Genomic DNA, 24,454 nt, shown 5'->3' on the forward strand with positions numbered 1-24,454 from the left:
AAGCTGCTAAAGCATGTGCCACTCCCCACAGTCAGATGGACAGTGGACATCCAAATGATTTAAAAAAAGCCTCATTTATTAAGCTCCAGAATTTGACTTAGCACTAACCATTACAAAAATATACAGCGACAACCTAGTTACAAACTGAAATAGATTTTCATGATAACGTGCTGAGCGTGGCTGAGCAAAGCTGCACTTTTGATTTCCTGTGATAAGCCTAACCCACACTGCCATCAGCAACCTGAGGCTAGAAAATCTTTGTGCTGGAAACATCTGAAGAACGTGAGTACACAGAGCTCCTCCTCTCCGAAAGCTCACTGACAATCATGGTGCATTCACCAAAACACACTGGAAACCACTGTTTTAAGATCTTGAGGACCAAATTTCTGAATTTCTGCCCCACAAAGGCGTAGATTATAGGGTTAAGGCAGCAGTGACTGAATGCAATGGTTTCCACCCACTGCATGGCCATGTCTAGGTTCTCTTTCCACTCGCAGCTGGTCATGTAGCCGAAGTGACGCAGGAAGTGCATGAAGACAACGATGTTGTACGGTGTCCAGAAGATGAAGAAAACAGCAACCAAAACCAGGATGAGCCTGACAGCTTTGTGCTTCTTCTGGGACCTCAGGGTCAGTAAGATAGGGATGATGCGTGAGTAGCAGAACAATATCACTGAGAGAGGCAGGACCCAGCCGAGGATGTTAAGCTTAATGTAAGAGAAACTCCACCATGCTGACCCTTCAGGAAACTCTGGCTTGCATGTCCATCCATCTGATTCATTCTTCACTTGAGTGAAATGTATTTCTGGTAAAGAGGCCAGTAAGCTAAAAGCCCACATTAGCAAAGCCAGGACTGTGCCACCTCTGACAGATCTGTACTTGGTAAAAATGGAGGTTTGGGCGTGAACAATGATGAAATATCGATCCAATGTCATGACTGTCATGAAAAAGATGCTTCCGTAGAATCCCAGCATATAAAGTGCTGTCACAGCGCGGCACATGATGTTCCCAAGGGTCCATTCACTGATAGCGGCATAGTGGGCCCAGAAAGGCAGCGAGATCAGGAACAGGAGGTCTGATACTGCCAGGTTGAGAAGGCACACATCTGTCATGTTGGACCTTTGGCTATTGAGCAGAGCAAACACTACCAGGCCGTTGCCGATTACGCCCACAATGAAGACGATGCTGTAGAGAGTAGGAATGAAGGCTTGTCTGAAGTCCCTCACGTTGCCATTGTTGCAGACCAGGAAGTCGGTTCCATTTGCTATTAATCCATAGTACCCAGAATAGTCATCTGTTATAAAAAAAAACAATGGTCGTGTTAATACAAATGACTTCCATGGAAATACAAATGCAACAATGTTAAGTCATATTAGCAAAATGACTTGCATTAAGTAAATAAATGAATAATTTGAAATTCAGAATAAAACAGTTTCCTAAAAAACAGAATCCACCCGAGAGGTACTTCTGACCAAAGTTTTACAGCCCAAATTAAATTATCGTAACACTAGGATGAAAAAAAAAACTGGTATTAATCATGTGACGCAGATTAATCTGATTGGTGCAAGTCACTATGTAATACAAACTTAGGTCAAATAGTCAACTAGTTCTAATCAATTCATCAAGATCCAGAATGTCTGAGACCAGAAATCTACGCCAAATCAGACTAAAGGGCTCAGACAGTAATATACACTGATCAGCCATAACATTAAAACCACCTCCTTGTTTTTACACTCACTGTCCATTTTATCAGCTCCACTTACCATATAGAAGCAATTTGTAGTTCTACAATTACTGACTGTAGTCCATCTGTTTCTCTACATACTTCTTTAGCCTGCTTTCACCCTGTTCTTCAATGGTCAGGACCCCCACAGGACCACCACAGAGCAGGTATCATTTAGGTGGTGGATCATTCTCAGCACTGCAGTGATAATGACATGGCGGTGGTGTGTTAGTGTGTGTTGTGCTGGTATGAGTGGATCAGACAGAGCAGCGCTGCTGGAGTTTTTAAATACTGTGTCCACTCACTGTCCACTCTATTAGACACTCCTATCTAGTTGGTCCACCTTGTAGATGTAAGGTCAGAGACGATCACTCATCTATTGCTGCTGTTTGAGTTGTTCATCTTCTAGAACTTCATCAGTGGTCATAGGACGCTGCCCACGGTGTGCTGTTGGCTGGATATTTTTGGTTGGCAGTGAGGTGTTTAAAAATTCCAGCAGTGCTGCTGTGTCTGATCCACTCATACCAGCACAACACACACTAACACACCACCACCATGTCAGTGTCACTGCAGTGCTGAGAATGACCCACCACCCAAATAATACCTACCCTGTAGTGGTCCTGGGAGAGTCCTGACCATTGAAGAACAGCATGAAAGGGGGCTAACAAAGCATGCAGGGAAACAGATGGACTACAGTCTGTAATTGTAGAACTACAAAGTGCTTCTATAAGGTAAGTGGCTGATAAACTGGACAGTGAGTGTAGAAACAAGGAGGTGGTTTTAATGTTATGGCTGAATAGTGTGTGTGTGTGTGTGTGTGTATATATATATACAGTGTATCACAAAAGTGAGTACACCCCTCACATTTCTGCAAATATTTTATTATATCTTTTCATGGGACAACACTATAGAAATAAAACTTGGATATAACTTAGAGTAGTCAGTGTACAACTTGTATAGCAGTGTAGATTTACTGTCTTCTGAAAATAACTCAACACACAGCCATTAATGTCTAAATGGCTGGCAACATAAGTGAGTACACCCCACAGTGAACATGTCCAAATTGTGCCCAAGGTGTCAATATTTTGTGTGACCACCATTATTATCCAGCACTGCCTTAACCCTCCTGGGCATGGAATTCACCAGAGCTGCACAGGTTGCTACTGGAATCCTCTTCCACTCCTCCATGATGACATCACGGAGCTGGTGGATGTTAGACACCTTGAACTCCTCCACCTTCCACTTGAGGATGCGCCACAGGTGCTCAATTGGGTTTAGTCCATCACCTTTACCTTCAGCTTCCTCAGCAAGGCAGTTGTCATCTTGGAGGTTGTGTTTGGGGTCGTTATCCTGTTGGAAAACTGCCATGAGGCCCAGTTTTCAAAGGGAGGGGATCATGCTCTGTTTCAGAATGTCACAGTACATGTTGGAATTCATGTTTCCCTCAATGAACTGCAGCTCCCCAGTGCCAGCAACACTCATGCAGCCCAAGACCATGATGCTACCACCACCATGCTTGACTGTAGGCAAGATACAGTTGTCTTGGTACTTCTCACCAGGGCGCCGCCACACATGCTGGACACCATCTGAGCCAAACAAGTTTATCTTGGTCTCGTCAGACCACAGGGCATTCCAGTAATCCATGTTCTTGGACTGCTTGTCTTCAGCAAACTGTTTGCGGGCTTTCTTGTGCGTCAGCTTCCTTCTGGGATGACGACCATGCAGACCGAGTTGATGCAGTGTGCGGCGTATGGTCTGAGCACTGACAGGCTGACCTCCCACGTCTTCAACCTGTGCAGCAATGCTGGCAGCACTCATGTGTCTATTTTTTAAAGCCAACCTCTGGATATGACGCCGAACACGTGGACTCAACTTCTATGGTCGACCCTGGCGAAGCCTGTTCCGAGTGGAACCTGTCCTGGAAAACCGCTGTATGACCTTGGCCACCATGCTGTAGCTCAGTTTCAGGGTGTTAGCAATGTTCTTATAGCCCAGGCCATCTTTGTGGAGAGCAACAATTCTATTTCTCACATCCTCAGAGAGTTCTTTGCCATGAGGTGCCATGTTGAATATCCAGTGGCCAGTATGAGAGAATTGTACCCAAAACACCAAATTTAACAGCCCTGCTCCCCATTTACACCTGGGACCTTGACACATGACACCAGGGAGGGACAACGACACATTTGGGCACAATTTGGACATGTTCACTGTGGGGTGTACTCACTTATGTTGCCAGCTATTTAGACATTAATGGCTGTGTGTTGAGTTATTTTCAGAAGACAGTAAATCTACACTGCTATACAAGCTGTACACTGACTACTCTAAGTTATATCCAAGTTTCATGTCTATAGTGTTGTCCCATGAAAAGATATAATGAAATATTTGCAGAAATGTGAGGGGTGTACTCACTTTTGTGATACACTGTATATATACACACACACATATATATAGGTGTACTTGTAATTAGTTGAAGTACATTTTGTATATGTGATTTTCAGAATAAAGTTCATTCATAATTTTAGAGTGAAAATTTTATAATATAGCATGTTATAATATAGAATATGTTATTCTTACAAAACCTGTCTGTTCTGCTTTGTTTTTATTTTTATTTTTTTGTTATTCCTTTTCATCTAAACTTACACGCCCCTGTCTGAGATAAGCGCCTACGCCGGCCACTTTTTTCTGAAAAACTGTAAAATTAAAAAAAACTGTCAGTCAGGTTGATTGATAATATACTGTAGATGAAACCTTGTTTGTTTAATTATTTATTAATGTATTTATTTATTTTTAGGCTGACTGTAGAATTAGAATAGAATATAAAATTAAGTATTTGTATTTTGGAAAAAACACATTTTGTAAAGGCAAAATTTAAATAAAATAATGGCATCAGTTTCCTTGTATGTTGTAGGCCTGGTAATTGGAAATACTGAATGCACCCAAAAATCAAACACCAGTGAGCCTGCATTGTACCACTGTGCCATATGAGCAAAACCTGCATGTATTTTAAAAATATTACACCTTTTAAGATCATATTTTACTGCAAATTAGTTGAAAATGTAGATTAATTTGTGTGTGGAGGAGAAATGGAGCATTCAAACCCAACATCACTGTACCTAATGCCAGTCATGCCGATACTAATATTGTTATGCTGCCAGGAGATGCCAGGTGTGTTTATTGTTTACCATCGTTTTATCCAGGTCGGGGCACAATGCAATAACACACCAATTCATCGCGGGGCCTTGACTATACTTGACTATACCCCAAGACATAGCCAATCATGTCTGAATGTAGACGCTCGACCAGCCTATAGCACTGGTGGGGATTCGAATCTTGGCATAATTTACTCTGTTGTTGTTGTTGAAAATTATGTTTTCTAGTAATCTTTTCTTTCTTTATTTATTTATTTATACAGGAAAATTGTAAGTAATATCAAAATATGCCACATTTAAAACTGGCCTGACTCAGTTAAAAACTGTTTTACAGCAGGTTCCTGTTCTGCAGCACACAAAACACAAAGAAAAACACAGAAACAAACTAACACCAAAACATACAAAATGACAAAGCATAACAACATGAACAACATAACAACAATCTAGCTTTGGGAGGAAAACATTTGCAGATAATATTAGTTCCACCACACACATGACATACACGTCTATTACGGGTGTGTATTTTTGACCTTATTTATTAGGATTTATTCTCATGTTTTACACACTTTGGTTACATTCATGACAGAAACGGTAGCTCCTCATCACACAAGATTCACCAGTTCACAAGTTTAACGTCAAACACAGTCATGGAATATTTTGCCTCCCGTTCACTTCACTTGCATGTCTTTGGACTGTTGGAGGAAACCGGAGCTCCCGGAGGAAGCCCACGCAGACACAGGGAGAACATGCAAACTCCACAACTTTTGACCTTAACTGTAATAAAATATAAAGTATTTATAAAAAAATATATTTTAAATGTATTTTGATGTATGTTTGAATTAGTAAAGATTCTATTTTTATGACTGTTACCTGTTACTGCCCAACCCAGCTTATCAGTCAAGTGGCTGCAGGTATTAAACCTTGTGCTGCTGTGCCACCTTTCGGTAGGTAGATATATTTATATATTCGGTAGGTAGATATATTTATATATTCGGTAGGTAGATATATTTTTACTCTGAACGAAGTAACTTAAATCTCAGCTTAAGTAACCTAGCTAACAATTTTTTTTTATTTTTAATAAAACCAAAGTTTATGCACTATCATTTATTTACTTATTGCTGATTTTCATGCAGGATCAATACGTTTCTAAAACAATTTAAATGTTATATATAAAAAATAATGCCTAAACTGTATAATCTGTTTAACCTTAATTTAATGATTTACCAACAACTTAAACAAACAAGGTTCTTTATACTTACAGTCTGTCGTGTTGGGCCCAGTGCTGGTGGTGTCCATGGTTAATTAGTTAGAGAACTGAGTGTTAGATCACACTGTGTAACCTTCTATATGACAAGAGGCTGAGCTACAATTTCCTTTGAGGTGGGGCTTCTCTCTACTGATAAAAAAGTGAACTTAAATGCTTGTGGGGGGTAGTGCAGACTTAATGCTTCTGAATTAGATGTGTTATATAGTGTTACTTCCCAAATAGTGTTGCGACTTTTATATGCCATTGCAGAAGTGGTAGAAGAAATGGTAATGATTCCCTTAGCTTTGCATATTTGATCAGAATAATCAGAATAAAATGAAGAATCACACATTGATATTGCATATATTTAATTATACAAATACACAATAGTCAAAAGCATGTGGACACAAAGGCTTGATGGACATCCTGTTTCAAAACCATCATTACAGAGATCCCAGTCTGCAGGTACTTTTCTATAGGGCAAGCCGTATCCTAGTGGTTAGGGTACTGGACTAGTAATCAAAAGGTTGCTGGTTCAAGCCTCACCACTGCCAGGTTGCTGCTGTTAGGCCCTTGAGCAAGGCCCTTAACCCTCAATTGCTCAGATTGTATACTGAACTGTAAGTTGCTTTGGATAAAGGCGTCTGCTAAATGCTGAAAATGTAAATGTATAAGGGCTTTTGGCAGAAGAGTGTGTATGTGGGAACTGGTGTTCATTCAGTAAGAAGAACATTTGTAAGGTCAGATATTTTTGGTTGAGAAGGTTTAGCTTGGATGTTGCTTTGCACACAGGTACATAGTCATGCTGGGCAGGAAAGGTGGCAAAGCTTAGCATTTAGTACTGTACTGCACTGCCATCTATTGTAAGCAAGAGTTATTGGTTGTAGACGTACATGTATATGCATATTTACATATATACAATGCACTATTTAAACACATTTTGGGATGTTTAGGTAGACCATATGGCCAAAAGCATGTGAACACTCCTTCTAGTTTAGATTCACTGCTAATATTGCTAACATTATTTGTAAATTATCAATTCAATGTAACTTTAATATCATTATACAGTATAGTGTTGTAAAGTACAACCAAACACTGTCGGGCTACATATTCAGTGCAGTAAAAATTCAGTATAAATTAATTAAGTATAAATTCAATTAGTTAATAAAGTAAAAATTTATTATATCAATATTTATATGCTTCCAAATTTGTGGCACCTGTTATTCAAAGGTCCCTTCCCTCCACCAGCATGACTGGCACCTTGTGCACAAAGAGTGGCCCATGACGACATGGTTAGACAAGTTTATTGTAAAAGAACTTACAGAGCCCTGACCTTAAGATAGATAGAAGAAGATATACTTTATTTGTCATACATACATATACAGGTGTACAGTACAATGAAATTCTTTCTTCACATATCCCAGCTTGTTTGGGCGCTGGGGTCAGCCACCTTACGGCGCCCCTGGAGCAGACATGTTTAAGGGTCTTGCTCAAGGACCCAACAGTGGCTGCTTAGCAGAGCCTGGATTTGAACCCCCAATCTTCCGGTTGATAGCCCAAAGCTCTATCCACTAGGCTACCACTGTCCCTTAACCCCAGTAAACACATTTTGGATTAACTGGAACAGTGATTGTGAGCCAGGCCTTTTCAATTACCATTAGCACCCGAATTCACATCCTTTTATATGTATATATTTTATATATGTATAACTTTTTAGCATGTCCAATTGCATCATGCTTCCTCTCCACTAATGCCGACCCCCGCTCTGATTTGAGGAGAACAAAGCTAACCCACGACCCCTGATACACCCTCTTTCCACGCCTCTATGCAGGCGCCATCAATCAGGTCATAATGCATCAGTTACGAGGAGTCCCTATCCGGCTTAATACCCCACCCCTATGAACAACAGGCCAATCGTTGTTCATGTGGCCACAAAGCCCAGCCGGATGGCAGAGCTGAGACTCGATACGATGTATTCGAGATGTATTCGAGATCCCAGCTCTGGTGTGCTAGCATGTGTTTTTACCACTGCGCCACCTGAGCGGCATTGACAATGGTTTTCAGTGGGACTCCCAACAAGCTCACTGTCAGGTGTCCACATACTTTTGGCCATACAGTGTCATTAAAGAATTAAAATATCAATATAATATTAACATCACTGTCCAAACATATAATGTTAAATATGTGGAGAAAATGAAAATACAGTATTTTGTAAAGTATTGCACACTGAATTTATGAACGCTTGAAATGCTGAAAAGACATTAATCAATACATATATCAAATTCAAGAGACTGTATAACAGAAATTAGATGAGTTTTTAATTTTCTGTACATCTAATGTAGTGGGATATTTTGCTGTATAGTGGGCACGTATCCCCTGTCCAGACTAATACAGATATTTTTTTTTCTTATTTTTTTTCTTTTCAAAAAAAAAAAAAAAAGAATCCTAGTCATACCAGAAACATTTTTTAAAATTCATTGACATGAAGACAGCTAAATTCTGTGAAAACGCTAAGCTGTGCATGTCAGTGGCCAAGAAAGTAGTGTCAAAGATACATTATTATATTTGATGTAAATGAACTCAGTGTTTGGCTGTTCATTTGCACATGCAAATCCTATCATACAGGAAATATGATATGCATAAAAAACACTACATTGACTGTACTCATTCTAAGCTGGGCGACTTTAGGTAGAGAAGACAAACAAGTCCTATAAATATATATTTACAGACAGACGCTTAAACTACCTAATACTGAAGGTACACTCCTCGAGGGTGCATAACTTTATGCACTTTGTGAAAATGTTCCAATATGACATTATAAGGATTGTAAGTTTACATGAGCTGCAATTCTGTGAACACAGTCATAATAAAATACAAATATACATTTTCTATTCATTTATTTCTCTGAAACTGCTTCATCTTGATCAAGGTTGTGATGAGTGTAGGGTAGAAATACACCCCGGACAGATGCCAATGCATCTCAGGGCATCACAAACTCACCCATTTAACATTATAACCTAGGAGGTAATTTAGAGACATTAATCAACCTATTACCATATTTTTGCAAGGTGGGAGATCACACAGACATCACTCCTAGTAATGTAAAGCTTCACTGACTCTGGACGTAGTCACCCATTTACATTTTCGGCATTTAGCAGACACTCTTTTTCAGAGCGAATTACAGAAGTGCTATATTACCATACTCTAGTTTAAGTAGACAACAGTTAAAGAACACAAATCTACTGAAACCCTGTTAGAACTAAAGTTTGTTTGTTTTTTTTTCTTGCAGGAAATGAATAAGTGCATTATTAAGTAAGTACAGGTCAGCTTAAGTGCTCATTAAAGAGATGGGTTTTTAATCGTCTTTTGAAGACAGCGAGAGACTCAGATCTTCGGACAGACAGAAGTTCCACCACTTGGGTGCAGCCTTGATGCTTGTCTTCCTCGAGTCCTGGGTGAATGATCAAGTCGAGCGAGGTTGCATGGTACAGAGCGGGCTTTGATTAGACCTCAAAGGTAGCTTGGGGCTGGTCCGTTTTTGGCTTTGTAGATGAGCACCAGTGTTTTAAACTAAATGTGTGCAGCTACAGGAAGCCAGTGAAGAGAACGCAGCAGTGGGGTGATGTGGCAGTGTTTAGGTTGGTTAAAAACCAGGCGAGCAGCTGCATTTTGGATGAGTTGCAAGGGTTTAATAGTGGACATAGGAGCACCTGCCAGGAGGGAGTTGCAGTAGTCCAGCCGCGAGATTACAAGTGACTGGACCCATGGTCTAGCACCTTCAAATTATGACAGACCTGTTTTTAATACTTTTTGATTTTTTTATCTGATCACTCGAACACATTTCCTCTAAGCATAAGGTCATAGTTTGGGTTTTTTCTCGACCTTTTTCCCTTTGAAAACTTGCCAACGATTTCAGAAAAATTGCCCTACCGAAGCGATTAGGAAAACAATGGTTTAGCGTCTTAAAAAGTAAAGTCCTGAATCTCTGACCTGTAAAACCATAGATTATGGGGTTGATGCAGCAGTGACTGAATGCAATGGTTTCCACCCACTGCATGGCCATGTCTAATCCTTTTTTCCACTCGCAGTTCTGCATGTAACCTGAGTAATGCAAGAAGTGCATAAAGATGACGAGGTTGTATGGCGTCCAGAAGAGAAAGAAAACAGCAACCAAAACCAGGATGAGTCTGACAGCTTTGTGCTTCCTTTGTGACTTTATAGACCTCAAGATGGGGATGATGCGTGAGTAGCAGAACACCATCACTGACAGAGGCAGGACCCAGCCGAGGATGTTAAGCTCAATGTAAGAGAATTGTCTCCATGCCCCGTGGGGATACTCTGGTTTGCATGTCCATTCACCTGATTCATTTTTTGTTTGGCTAAAAATGATGGTTGGCAAAGAGGCTCCCAAGCTCAGAACCCAAATAAACAATGACAGAGCTATGCCAGCTTTGACAGACCTGTGGTTGGTAAAAAGAGAGGCTTGGGTATGGATGATGATGGCATAGCGGTCCACTGTCATCAGGACCATAAAAAAGATGCTTCCATAGAATCCCAGCATGTAGAGAGCTGTTACAGCGTGGCACATGATGTTCCCCATGGTCCACTTACTTATAGCAGCATGGTGAGCCCAGAAAGGCAGCGAGATAAGAAAGAGGAGGTCCGAAACTGCCAGGTTAAGCAGGCACATGTCTATAATGTTGTACTTTTTACTTTTAACCAGTGTGAACACAACCAGGCCATTGCCAATTACACCCACAATAAAGATGATGCTATAGAGAGTAGGAATGAAGACCTGGCTGAAGGCCATTAAGTTGACATTGCTGCAGGGCTGGAAATCATCATCATTCATCATCATAGATTTTTCATAGTAGTTTTCAGTTGTTTCTAAAGAAAACAATGGTTATGTCAATACAAATGTGTTTTATGAACATACACAATGCTATGATAAATGGTCATAAGAACAAAAAAAACTTGCAGTGAAATAAAGGGATGAATGGTTGGCACAAAATAGCTTTTCTAAAAAATAAAATTGAACCAATACCCAGGACTGTGCACCCCTAAGCATTTGGCATTGCTATCTTAATATAGATGCAATCTTTAAAGCACAAATTCAAATACAGTGGTACATTGAAACTCAACGTCAATTGGTTCTGGAAGTGGCGTTGAGTTTAAAATGCGTTGAGTTTCAAGGTATTTTTTCCCATAAGGATGTATGGGATAACTGTTAATGCATTCCATGGTCCAGTGAAACGACATATTTTTCATTATATAAGGCACACAGTAACACCCTGGAGGGGGCGCCAGTCCCGCATACACTTACATACACACAGCCATTCACCTATAGGGCAATTCAGTGTCTCCAATTAACCTAACTGCATGTTTTGAACTGTGGGAGGAAACCGGAGCTCCCGGGGGAAACCCACTCAGACACAGGGAGAACATGCAAACTCCGCACAGAAGGGACCCGAACCGGCCCGCCTGGGGATCGAACCCAGGACCCGGGACCTGCTACCCACCAAGCCACCATGCCGCCCATATTAAATTCAATTACAATTTATTCCTGTGGCAAATGTTGTTTACAATCATCATATCAGTAACTAATTCTGATCTGGAGTTACTGAAGTTGGAGTAAAAAGAGTCCACGTCTGGGTCGCGGTGCTTCTGTAATAACAAATATGAACTTTTTCATTTTTTGTGCTCATTTATTTGAAGTAAAACAGACAGCATAAATGTCGAGTGAATAAATAAGTTTAAGATAAAAGTCGAGGTACAAATTTCTCGACAAAGGGCGTCGAGTTACAAGGTACCACTGTATTAGCACTCAAGTAAAATCCTCGTACTTGTAGTCTTTATTCCTTTATTTACAAAATTGTCCTAGACCGCATTCATCTTTTTTTTTTCCTGCAATACCATGCGTTTCAGATTATTCCAATAAATGGCACACTCCAAACAATATCAACCTTTCCTACTAGAGTCGATATGCTGGCAATAAAGGGTGATCAACAGCACTGTTCCACTGACACTGAATAAGGTAGATAGATAATCTTTATTTCTTAAATAATGAGTTTCACATGTAATTCACATTAGTTCACCCCCCCCCCCCCCCCCCCCCCCCCCCAATACTAGGGTAACAGAAAAGTAGCACCTAAAGCTGACACATCAATCCATGACTAATGATGTTCGAGACCAAATCAGACAACATAAATCCACATACTGTAATTTGGCAATTTTCAAACTAAAAAGTTACATATTGCAGTAATATAATATGCATTTGAAATACAAAATGAGATATTGCAGTATTTTAAAAATACATCTGGTAAAGGCAGTATCACTTTATTCACAATTTTATACTTTAAAAAAGTTTCCAGTTAACAATTTATATGGGCACACAGCAATAGTTTAAATACGATTAGTTTAAAAGAATATGGCCATGTCATAAATTTAACATAATAAAAAAAATAAAAATAAACATAACACTTTGTTAAAATATGTTACAATTATTCAGTCACAGAAAAAACTGACTCTGTACAATCAGTGAAATTCCTGTTATTTAATAAAAAAAATAAAAAAAACGACAACAGTGCTATCAGAAATGCATAATAAAAATAAAATCTTACTTGCTGTCATGTTGAAAAGAGTAGCTGTCAGGTCATTAGTGCAGTAGCTGAAGGTTTGATTAAACAATGTTGCTGTGTTATGAGATGTTGAGCTCTAATGTCCTAAGGCAGAGCCTTTTACAGTAATGGGGAGGCCATATGCAAAAATCAATACATGGAGCCTAGAACACAAAGGAAGCATTTTGCTTGGATAGATAATGGAGTTCTGTGCAAAGCTTCCTGTTATTTTGTGTATACTAATATACATGCCATAAATAACTTCTCATAAACACACACACATGCACGCATGTTTCAGATTGTTTAGCTTACTCGAATGAACTTAAAGACACATTAAGTATGTACGCTGTTAAAAAAAAGAGAAACAAATGTGTCTCTAGCTACCTTACAATATGACAATATTATTACCTTACAATATTACTGATTTATTCCAGTTAGGATCACGATGGGTCAGGTGCCACCTGAAAACACCAGGCTTAAGGTGGGAACACAAAAAGGACAGAGTGCAACTTTATCTCACTTTGAGCAAAGCCTGTTTAGTACAACCATGCATATTTTGGGAGACTGGAGAGATGAAACTTGTAGATCTGCTATTTAAAAGAATAAATAAATGTTTAATTTAGCATTTTGTGTACCAACCGTCCAAAGTTGGGACAGAATGTGAAAAGCTACATTTATACAAAAACAGTACAAAAACACAACACTTAATGTTTTACCATTTATTTGTATTTTTATTTTGTAAATACTGTATATGCTAATATATGTATATCTTCAGGGGTCCTTTATGTGTGGAGTTTGCATGTTCTCCCTGCATCTGTGTTGGTTTCCTCCGGGAGCTAGTTTCCTCCCACAGTCCAAAGACATGCAAGTGAGGTGAATTGGAGATACAAAATTAGACTTGAGAACTGATTAATCTCGTGTAACCAGTAACTACCTGTCCTGTCATGAATGTAACCAAAGTGTGTAAAACATGATGATAATCATCTTGATAATTAAACAAAAAAATATATATATATACTGACTATATTTTGCATACAGTTTTTTGGAAATATCACAGTCCTTGACCCATCACTGCTTATAATACACTTCTCTTTTTCTAGATTCTCTTTTTTATCCCCAGACATGATGATAGCATCACATGTCTTAAGATTATTTTAAGCATTTTAAATGTTCCTATTATTTGTTTTCGATTATATCTGTTTCGACCTTTTTGAAATTTGTTCCAGTTTTCAATTTTAAAATATATACACTATATAAACAAAAGTATTGGGACACCTGTCACCTCACCATGAAGTTGTTGGACATCCCACTCCAAAACCATGGGCATTCACATTGAATTGCTCCCTCTTTTCTTAGTAGCTTTAATATCATCCATTCTTCTGGAAAACCTTTCTACAAGACTTTGGAGTGTGTCTTTGGGAATTTGTGCCCATTCAATCAGTAGGGAGGTCAGACACTGATGTTGGAACAGAAGATTTTGATACACCTCTGTGACAGTGCTGGGAGGAGAATCATGCTCCAACCAAAAACATAAAGCCAGCAACGTCCTGTGATAACACTGGAATGTGTGTTGTACTATGAGTGTGGCATGGGATTTTGAAACACCAGTGTATCTGGGATTGTGAAACACCTCAGGGACAGTGCTGGGAGGAGAATAATGCTCCAACCCAAGGTCCTGTGACCAGATAGTGTCCACTGATAAAAGACTAGACACATTGTGTCTCTAAGTGTATGCATATAACCAATGTACAGTGTATCACAAAAGTGAGTACACCCCTCACATTTCTGCAGATATTTAAGTATATCTTTTCATGGGACAACACTGACAAAATGACACTTTGACACAATGAAAAGTAGTCTGTGTGCAGCTTATATAACAGTGTAAATTTATTCTTCCCTCAAAATAACTCAAAATACAGCCATTAATGTCTAAACCATCGGCAACAAAAGTGAGTACACCCCTAAGAGACTACACCCCTAAATGTCCAAATTGAGCACTGCTTGTCATTTTCCCTCCAAAATGTCATGTGACTTGTTAGTGTTACTAGGTCTCAGGTGTGCATAGGGAGCAGGTGTGTTCAATTTAGTAGTACAGCTCTCACACTCTCTCATACTGGTCACTGAAAGTTCCAACATGGCACCTCATGGCAAAGAACTCTCTGAGGATCTTAAAAGACGAATTGTTGCGCTACATGAAGATGGCCAAGGCTACAAGAAGATTGCCAACACCCTGAAACTGAGCTGCAGCACAGTGGCCAAGATCATCCAGCGTTTTAAAAGAGCAGGGTCCACTCAGAACAGACCTCGTGTTGGTCGTCCAAAGAAGCTGAGTGCACGTGCTCAGCGTCACATCCAACTGCTGCCTTTGAAAGATAGGCGCAGGAGTGCTGTCAGCATTGCTGCAGAGATTGAAAAGGTGGGGGGTCAGCCTGTCAGTGCTCAGACCATACGCCGCACACTACATCAAATTGGTCTGCATGGCTGTCACCCCAGAAGGAAGCCTCTTCTGAAGTCTCTACACAAGAAAGCTCGCAAACAGTTTGCTGAAGACATGTCAACAAAAGACATGGATTACTGGAACCATGTCCTATGGTCTGATGAGACCAAGATTAATTTGTTTGGTTCAGATGGTCTCAAGCATGTGTGGCGGCAATCAGGTGAGGAGTACAAAGATAAGTGTGTCATGCCTACAGTCAAGCATGGTGGTGGGAATGCCATGGTCTGGGGCTGCATGAATGCAGCAGGTGTTGGGGAGTTACATTTCATTGAGGGACACATGAACTCCAATATGTACTGTGAAATACTGAAGCAGAGCATGATCCCCTCCCTCCGGAAACTGGGTCGCAGGGCAGTGTTCCAGCATGATAATGACCCCAAACACACCTCTAAGACGACCACTGCTTTATTGAAGAGGCTGAGGGTAAAGGTGATGGACTGGCCAAGCATGTTTCCAGACCTAAACCAAATAGAACATCTTTGGGGCATCCTCAAGCGGAAGCTGGAGGAGCGCAAAGTCTCGAATATCCGCCGGCTCCGTGATGTCGTCATGGAGGAGTGGAAAAGCATTCCAGTGGCAACCTGTGAAGCTCTGGTAAACTCCATGCCCAGGAGAGTTAAGGCAGTTCTGGGAAATAATGGTGGCCACACAAAATATTGACACTTCAGGAACTTTCACTAAGGGGTGTACTCACTTTTGTTGCCGGTGGTTTAGACATTAATGGCTGTGTATTGAGTTATTTTGAGGGAAGAATAAATTTACACTGTTATATAAGCTGCACACAGACTACTTTTCATTGTGTCAAAGTGTCATTTTGTCAGTGTTGTCCCATGAAAAGATATACTTAAATATCTGCAAAAATGTGAGGGGTGTACTCACTTTTGTGATACACTGTATATGTACATGCTCCTAATAAAGATGCCAGTACGTTTAAAATGTGAAAATCCCAACAACACTGCTGCACATGCTACAGTCATACCAGAACAACAAACACTACCATGTTAGTGTCATTGCAGTGCTAAAAACAGTCCATCACTCAAATACCATCAGGTAAATCAGAGTCATAGGGGGTAACAAAATGTGCATAGCAATAGGTGGGCTACATTCAGTAGTTGTATAACCACAAAGCTGATCTGTGTGGTAGGTGTGTATCTTCTAGATAATAAATGTACGCACGCACACACACACACACACACACACGCACACACACACACACACACACACACACACACACACACACACAGAGAGACAGACACACACGCGCACAAACATTCGCACGGCAGATATTGTTGCTCGTGTCTAGTTACGGTTGCTAAGCCGTGATTAGCCAATCGCTGCCGGGGGCGGGACATAGCGCAAGGGTCAGTTCTCCTCAAGTGTACGCTACGCTGGGCGGGAATGAAGTAAGGAGGCTGCGACCGTACAGACGGATTATACCGAGATAACATTGCCGAGTGGACATAAACATTAAAAACGTCGGAAAATAACAGTAAAATAATAGCGGTAAGTATTTCATCTTGTGTAAAAAATTAATAAAGTTTGTGCTGAAGACCGCTGCTCAACGTTTTACTTTAAACGGTCTTAACAGTTTGGACTGACAACTGGCTTTGAAAATGTGTAAATCCCAAATGACTCTATGTTCCCTATGCATGCGCACTCTGTAAGCTTTTTAAATAATAATGTTTGTACCCTACTTAGTGCACTCTGTATGAAGTCTGATTACATTTGAGATTAAACTCACGTATATAAGTTCAACAGGTGCTCTTAATGGCCGATGCTACGCTCGGGCACATGAAAATGTCGTTTTTTTAAATTGGAAATATATAATTAATTGCTCTTTACAGTTCTTATTCATTCATTTATTTGGTAAAGCAAATGCAGTATGTGTGTGCTGAAACTTTCTTATTACGTCCAAACGGTTTCACTAGTAGTTAAGCAGGGTTGATCCCAATTTCTTCTGTTACGTTAAACAAGCGCACTGAGTGAACATCACATTAACGGACTTTCGCGCCCTACTTAGGGCATTTTGTGTACTGTAGGGATGCATTTGAGAACAGTCCAACAGATATAGTCCCAACAGGTGCTTTTAACAGTAGATATTATGGTACATAGAAATGAACGGCTGTGTGTGTTTATTTGTGTGTTTCTAATGTTATTTATTTTACATTATTATTTTCATAATCCACTGATCAAGCAAATAAAGTAGTTCTACTTCTAGCTTTGAAATCGTTGTTTGAACTAAGTCGTTAGAAATAGGCTGAATCCAAAATGCCTTCGTGCTGTCTATTTAAGCGCACTGGTTATGGTTAAATGCAGCGGACTTGTGCGCCCTAACTAGTGCACATCGCACCTAGGAGGGATGCGTTTGTAAACAGGTGCGTTTTCTATGTACTATAGTATTCGTTTTGTGTGTTTTATGTATAGAGATATTAGTTATTGTTTTAACTGTAAGTTATTCATTGTAAAAGAAATTCAATTTGCATCTTTGTTGCTAAATATTTTTCTTCTACTGCACATGCACCACTGTACTGACACCTAGGTTGACAGGCTCCCAAACTGGGAATAACAGGTTTGTGCATCCCACAAAGTGCACTTTGGAATGTGGATGCATCTAAGATTAAACAGGGACAGTCACGTCTGACTATTTTTAGAAGCAGGACTGTCTGTAATATTTAGCCAAGTATTTACTAGGGGGAACCAGACCCGCAACCATGCCTAGGGTAAAATGGTTAATGAAAATTGACTATTTATTTATTTAGTTCCAGTTCCAAATTGCAATTCTTGTGTGGCTCGCACCACCTCCATGCTGATCATGGAGAGCCGTGCCATGTTGGAAAAGCTACGTTATGAACTTTGTGAATCCACACACCATTCTGGCAACGGCAGTAAGGAAAAAACCCATCCAATCCTCCCTCCCTCAGTCACAGCCCATTGTGTCTGTTAAACACCTAGCCAGGTTGGTCACACTACTGATATTTAAACATAAGAGTGCATTCTCTCTGAGGTCGTGGTCTTGTCTATATTAGACTGTTTTGCCTCCCGAAGCTGTTATTGTTTTAACAGTAATTTATTCATTTCAAAGGAAAATCAATTTGCATCCTTGTTGCTAAATATTTTTCTTATAGTGTACAAACACTTCTGAACTGACACATAGGTTGACAGGCTCTCAAATGGACTACTCTGTAAACTGGGAATAACAGGCTTGTGCAACCCACAAAGTGCACTTTGGAATTTGGATGCATCTAAGATTAAAGACGGGCTGTTACGTCTGACTATTTTTAAGAGCAGGACTGTCGGTAGGTAATATTAGAGCTTAGAAAAAATCTAAATACGCTGTACTACTACTCATACTACTGCTAGTAATAATAACAATTTTGCTCAGCGCTGTTATTGGCCAGCTGGGTGTCTTACACAGACATGGTTGTCTGACTGAGAGGGGTTGTGATGGATTGGGTATTGGGTTTTTAGCCAATTGTTTTCTCTGAGGAACTCGACCCACAACCCTGCCTAAGATAAAATGGTTACTGAAAATAAATTGACCATTTATTTATTTCAAGTTCCAAATTGCAATTCTGCTGATCATGGAGAGCCATACCATGTTTGAAAAGCTCAGTTATGAACTGTTTGAATCCACACACCATTCTGGAAACAGCAGTGAGGAAATACCCCATCCAACCATCCTCCCTCAGACACAGCCAACTGTGTCTGTTGAACACCCGGCCAGGTTCTTTGCACTACTGATATTTAAACTTAAGAGCACGTCCTCTCTGAGGTCAAACATCTTGCGATATAACAATAAATAACATCAAGAATGCAAAGCACATTTGAATGTGTGTTAGGGTGGCCATTGCCTTTAAGTGCTCGTCAGGGTTTATGTAATATTCATATTCATACCTCAGCTCTCTCTTCTAGGTGGTATGGAAATAAACTGGTTTTGAATGGCACTGGTGTAGGGCATGTCTACGGAGTCCATTTAGAAGTGGATGAAGCCTACTTATCTCAACACCACCCCAAAATTATGGATTTAAGCACTGCTGCGAGGCCTCCGATAGGGTAAGTGCTGATGTAAAGTTCCATTATTCTTTCTTGCTGCTTTTATTAATAAAAATCTTGTTTTGGTGCGTGCCTTGAACGCTGTTAATTTAGATTTCTTGGGACTAGAGTTTACTTCTTGGTAAAGTCTTGCACTGGAGCTATGAGGATAATCTAGCAACATGTTTTATTTAAGAACACAGTGTATTCATATTTCAAAGTTAGGGGATCCTGGCATCAGAAAGGTGGTTTCACAGTGTTTTTTCAGCAGTGCAGTCCCCTTTTGATCATTTTTATGGTCAGAAATCACAGACGCAGGTCTGTTTTGATGTCACTGGGCAACTCGACGCAGTTTAAGGCAAATATGTGATGACTGAGGTATTGGAAGTCACGAGCTGTCTTTAGTTGTTGGTTATGTGATCACACCCTGTTGACAGATCAGTCTGTGCTTTCTGTGGTTTCTTTTATCACTTCTTCTTTTAACCCAGTGCCAGAGTCACGGCAACTCTACATCTGTTTTATTTTTCAATGATATAATGCAGTAAAATTGCCAAATCAACCATAAATAATCTGCTATCATACAAGGAATGTCTTTATATGAGATGTGCCATAGGAATGCTTTTGGTCTGCTTTGGGATGGTGGCTCACACAACAAGCACACTGCTATTGTAGCAAGCTTTGCCTGGCTCCCATAAGAATGCATTGAAATACTGTAATATTTACATTTTCAGCATTTAGCAGACACTTTTGTCCAAAGTGACTTATAATTATGACTGAATACAGTTTAAACAATTGACAGTTAAGGGCCTTGCTCAGGAGCCCAACAGTGGTGGCGGTGAGGCTTGAACCTGCAAGCTTATGATTACTAGTCCAGCATCTTAACCTTAAGCTACCACTGCCCAATAGATAAAAAGAATGACCAAAAACTGTAATTTGTTCTTAAACTGCTTTCTTAAGTCATGTATTTCCAATCCATAATGTCAAACAAACAACGCTCCACCAGCAACAGTGGCTATCTTGGGTCTCAGTTTAAGAGCTGCATCCTGATTGGCCAACTAATACTTTCTAGCTAATCACCTCTGTGAAACAAGTGCTGATGGTGGTGCTTTTCAAAAGCTTTTAATTTTTTTGCCTTGTGGTGGCTTCACATAAAAAAGCAGACGCATGTAAAGCAGACGCTGACAGTTGGGAAGAAGCCTCCCGCGTAGTGTGTGAACATAGACTAAGCATGGAAATGTTTCGGAAGCGGCTTGTTTTAAAGCATGACCTTAAAAAACACCACAGTCTTGACTCATACGTAATACTGGTACCAGTGCAGGCTGGAAGAAAACACACCAAACTCCTCATAGTGAGCAGAGGTAAAGATCAAACATGAGTGTAATGAGGAGTAGACCACTTTATCCTGGTTAGGGTCGCGTTGGGTTTGGTTTCCCTGGAACTGTTGGACTCAGTGCAGTAACACACCCAGGACAGGACGCCAATCCATCCACAGCTTTATCCGATCATGTCTGTATGTACACGCTTGACCGGCTGATAGCACTGCTGGGTATTTGAACCCTGCATCCCAGCAGTAGTGGGCTAGCGTAATTTACTGCTGCAAACAAACAAAAACAAACAAGCATTTTTTGTCAATAGCACTTTATTTTTATTATAGAAATCAAAATCCAATCTCTTAATCTATAGAACAAACAGTTTTATTTACAATACAGCAATTAAAGTACATAACTTTGATGTCTTCAATGTTATTCAGCCCAAAAAAACATTTATGGCATTTAGCAGACACTTTTATCCAAAGCAACTTACAGAATTGGGAGTTGAGAGCTGTGTAAGCTGGTGTTAGTGTAACGGTAGGAGCTGAATTCTGGGGGTTTGAATTCTGGGCTGAGCTCACAAATACAGAAAGTGCATGCCAGTACCTGAACCTAGTTATTGGGGTAACACGTATCATATCAGTGCACCCTTATTGCCTGTCCCAAACCCATAAAAATAGAAGGGTTGCATTAGAAAAGGCGCCCAGCATAACATGTGCCAAATGAAATATGCAGATTAATGACGGCAGCTGAAGGGAATCATGTATTCAGGGTTAAGAGCCTTGCCCACTGGCCCAACACTGATTTACATTTACATTTTCGGCATTTAGCAGACACCTTTATCCAAAGCGACTTATAGAAGTGTGACAGCATAAAGTCTGAGCAATTGAGGGTTAAGAGCCTTGCTCAAGGGCCCAACAGCAGCAACATGGCAGTGATGAGTGGTGGGGATTAAACCAGCGACCTTCTGATTACCAGTCCAGCACCTTAAACACAGAGCTCCCACTGACTTGTGAATGAAATGAAAATAATAAAGCTATATCCTCTGTTCAGCAGTGGATTCTACTACCAGTCAGAGTTTGGCCCTCTGCCCCTTTTTACCAGGACAACGGTCCTCTTTGTGCCCCTCACCACTGGTCCCCCAGGTTTTTTTTTTGTAATCAGACCCCTTTCCACAGCTGATTGAGTTTATTTAAAGCCTGTGGTTGCTGAACAGTCTTGCTGTGTCTTGCAGATCAAGTGAGTCTCATTTAAGCGTTTGTTAAAGAAGTTTGACCCAGTCAACTAGTAAAAAATGAAAGTACAATTCATAAGGCCGTAACGGTACAGATAAATAAATTATTTACAAATAATATACACTGCAGCCCTTCAGTAACATAGTTGTATAAAACAGCTTTGCCCCTCATATGTACTTCAGTGTTGAGTTTTACTGGGCAGTCACGTCTCAGTGCAGATTGATTTGCTTTCGTCATTCTTCTGTTCAGGTTAGGAGGATCCTCTTAAAACCAGTGCAGCTTTTATTCTGAGGTGATGAATGTTGGTTTGTATCTTGGCGACCAGCTTTTAAAATGATAGCCTGCTGTTTAAAGAGACCCCGTTAAACCGCATCTGGCTTTAGGTTGATGTCCGAGCTTGTCTTCACGACTCAGTCAGTATGCAGGCCTGAAGCACAAAGTCTTGATCCAAAATCATGGTCAGTCTGGCTTCCAATCCCGTTCTTCCCCTCTTTTCTCTCGATAATTTCCAGTTCCCCATTACAATTCCTCTGCCGCTTGCACTAGTCTTGCTATGCCCCATGTTTTCCTTCACTATTTGTGCCAACCCCTTGACCAGACAGTTGAACTTGCCCTTATCTGTTCTTCCCTCCTTCGCTCACGTCTAATTCCCAGTAGCTTTGCTGAGATTTGAACTTAAGAGCTCGAGCTCTCTACAGTGCTGGGCTGAGTAGTTTTGGACACGCCACAGAGCATGGTCGAGTGTTAGGTGCTTAATTCTATCATGCAGAACATCATTCTGGAAACATCTACACATTGTAAATTTTGGTTTTGCTGAACTTGTTTAGTTTTCCAGTTCAGTTGCATGGCTTCCTCGCTCTTCCTCTCATCTTCTCAACACATAACACATGCAGAACATGCACCGGTCTGTACACTTCAGTACTGCTGCAGGTCATCTGCTGTCCAGCTCCACCAGCTTAAAATAGCACGTCCAGCAGATCTCCATCCATCACACTGTATCATTATACCCCCCACATACATAGCAGTTAGGAGGTGGGTGACACACCCTGTGCTGACCAGTTGCTACTTATAAATGTAAATGTTTTAAGGTGTGTCACATGCCTGGACTTTAATATGGGGGTTTAAAGTGTCCAAATGAAAGCTTTTCGTTTCTCAAAAACATCACATGGGTTAAACTGGGAGAAACAAGGTTGATATTGTCAGGTTGGGATATATCTTCCAAAATGTTTAACTGTTAACTCCCAAGCTAATAATGACCCCCTACGACAAGCTTACAATGACTGCAAAAATATACCACTTGGATAAAAGTATATAGACATGCCTAATTTTAATGTTCAGTTGTTTTAGCCACACCAATTGAAACAGGTGTATAAAATCAAGTACATGAAAAGAATTATATTCTAACTATATTATAAATTTTTAGCAACAGTTTCAACCATTCTGGTTCCTGCATGAATGTACCACTAGGCACTAAGGAAGGTCCATTAAGATTGATTTAATTTAAATGACCCCAATGAACAACCTTGGGATGAATTAGAATGTAGATATAAATAAAATTTACAATTGTACGTGTTAGTGTGTGTTGTGCTGGTATGAGTGGCTCAGACACAGCAGTGCTGCTGGAGTTTTTAAATACCGTGTCCACTCACTGTCCACTCTATTAGACACTCCTACCTAGTTGGTCCACCTTGTAGATGTAAAGTCAGAGACGATCGCTCATCTGTTGCTGCTGTTTGAGTTGGTCATCTTCTAGACCTTCATCAGTGGTCACAGGACGCTGCCTGCGGAGCACTGTTGACTGGATATTTTTGTTTGGTGGACTTTTCTTAGTCCAGCAGGGACAGTGAGGTGTTTAAAAACTTCAGCAGTGCTGCTGTGTCTGATCCACTCATACCAGCACAACACACACTAACACACCACCACCATGTCAGTATTACTGCAGTGCTGAGAATGATCCACCACCCAAATAACACCTACTCTGTAGGGGTCCTGGGAGAGTCCTGACCATTGAAGAACAGCATACAAAGAAAGGGGGCTAACAAAGCATGCAGAGAAACAGATGGACTACAGTCAGTAATTGTAGAACTACAAAGTACTTCTAGATGGTAAGTGAAGCCAATAAAATGGACAATGTGTGTAGAAACAAGAAGGTGGTTTTAATGTTATGGCTGATCGGTGTGTTTAGGATCACGCTGGGCTTGGAGGCTACCAGAAAACACCAGACACACAATCACTTTCTCACTTGCATATATGGGCAGTTTAGCACAGCCAGTTTGTGTCGAAAGGTTCCTAAGAAAACTGCATAAAGACCATGTGACAGCCAGGACTGAATGGAAGGCTGCAACCCAAGTCTCCAGGGCTGTAAAACTGTGTGGCACCTACACTACTCGCTGAACCGCCATGTTGCCCTAGAATTATAATAACTTCCTTTGTGCTCAGAACTTTTCCACAGAAGGATTATCTTGCGAGAAATTACCATATTGGATTTCGTTCTGGAGCTAGGTTGGGTATTGTCATGATATGAAAATTTTATATCGGAACACGTTTTGATCTTCTAAAGCTAACCATCAGACCCAGGGTGTTCCATTCGGGCTGCACATATGGTAGCATATGGTTTATGTAAATAAATCTACATTAATTCAGTTC

The 24,454-nt window shown here is 40.4% G+C and overlaps 3 protein-coding genes across 4 annotated transcripts in view; 1 reads left to right on the forward strand and 2 right to left on the reverse strand.

Annotated features, from left to right (window-relative positions):
- Window positions 1–247: 247 nt before the first annotated feature.
- Window positions 248–6,167, reverse strand: LOC134310077 (C-C chemokine receptor type 5-like). Its single transcript, XM_062991593.1, has 2 exons — window positions 6,131–6,167; window positions 248–1,293 (listed from the first exon to the last, which is right to left on the reverse strand). Exons 1-2 carry the CDS (start codon window positions 6,165–6,167, stop codon window positions 248–250), a joined length of 1,083 nt encoding a protein of 360 aa, XP_062847663.1.
- A 2,938-nt stretch (window positions 6,168–9,105) lies between these two features.
- LOC134310078 (C-C chemokine receptor type 5-like) lies at window positions 9,106–11,011 on the reverse strand (the record flags this gene model as incomplete). Its single annotated transcript, XM_062991595.1, has 2 exons — window positions 9,106–9,134; window positions 10,048–11,011. Coding segments are annotated over 2 exons (993 nt in total), but the record flags the coding sequence as incomplete, so codon positions are not given.
- A 5,628-nt stretch (window positions 11,012–16,639) lies between these two features.
- cobl (cordon-bleu WH2 repeat protein) overlaps window positions 16,640–24,454 on the forward strand; it is an 84,083-nt gene continuing 76,268 nt past the window's right edge. For both annotated transcript variants that reach the window (XM_062992646.1, XM_062992648.1), the window contains exons 1-2: window positions 16,640–16,734; window positions 19,144–19,284. In XM_062992646.1, the coding sequence (XP_062848716.1) occupies window positions 19,250–19,284 (35 nt within the window). In that variant the 5' untranslated portion in view covers window positions 16,640–16,734; window positions 19,144–19,249. The remainder of the gene's footprint in view (window positions 16,735–19,143; window positions 19,285–24,454) is intronic.

Source organism: Trichomycterus rosablanca, chromosome 3 (genome assembly GCF_030014385.1).
Source record: "Trichomycterus rosablanca isolate fTriRos1 chromosome 3, fTriRos1.hap1, whole genome shotgun sequence".
In the NCBI taxonomy this organism is placed as follows: Eukaryota; Metazoa; Chordata; class Actinopteri; order Siluriformes; family Trichomycteridae; genus Trichomycterus; species Trichomycterus rosablanca.

What these genes read in the sequence shown, in the direction of transcription:
- LOC134310077 (XM_062991593.1), bottom strand. Translation starts at nt 6,167, where the DNA reads ATGGACACCACCAGCACTGGGCCCAACACGACAGACT. An exon ending in TGGGCCCAACACGACAGACT is followed by an intron (nt 1,294 to 6,130) that starts GTAAGTATAAAG and finishes TTTTTATAACAG; the next exon opens with ATGACTATTCTGGGTACTAT.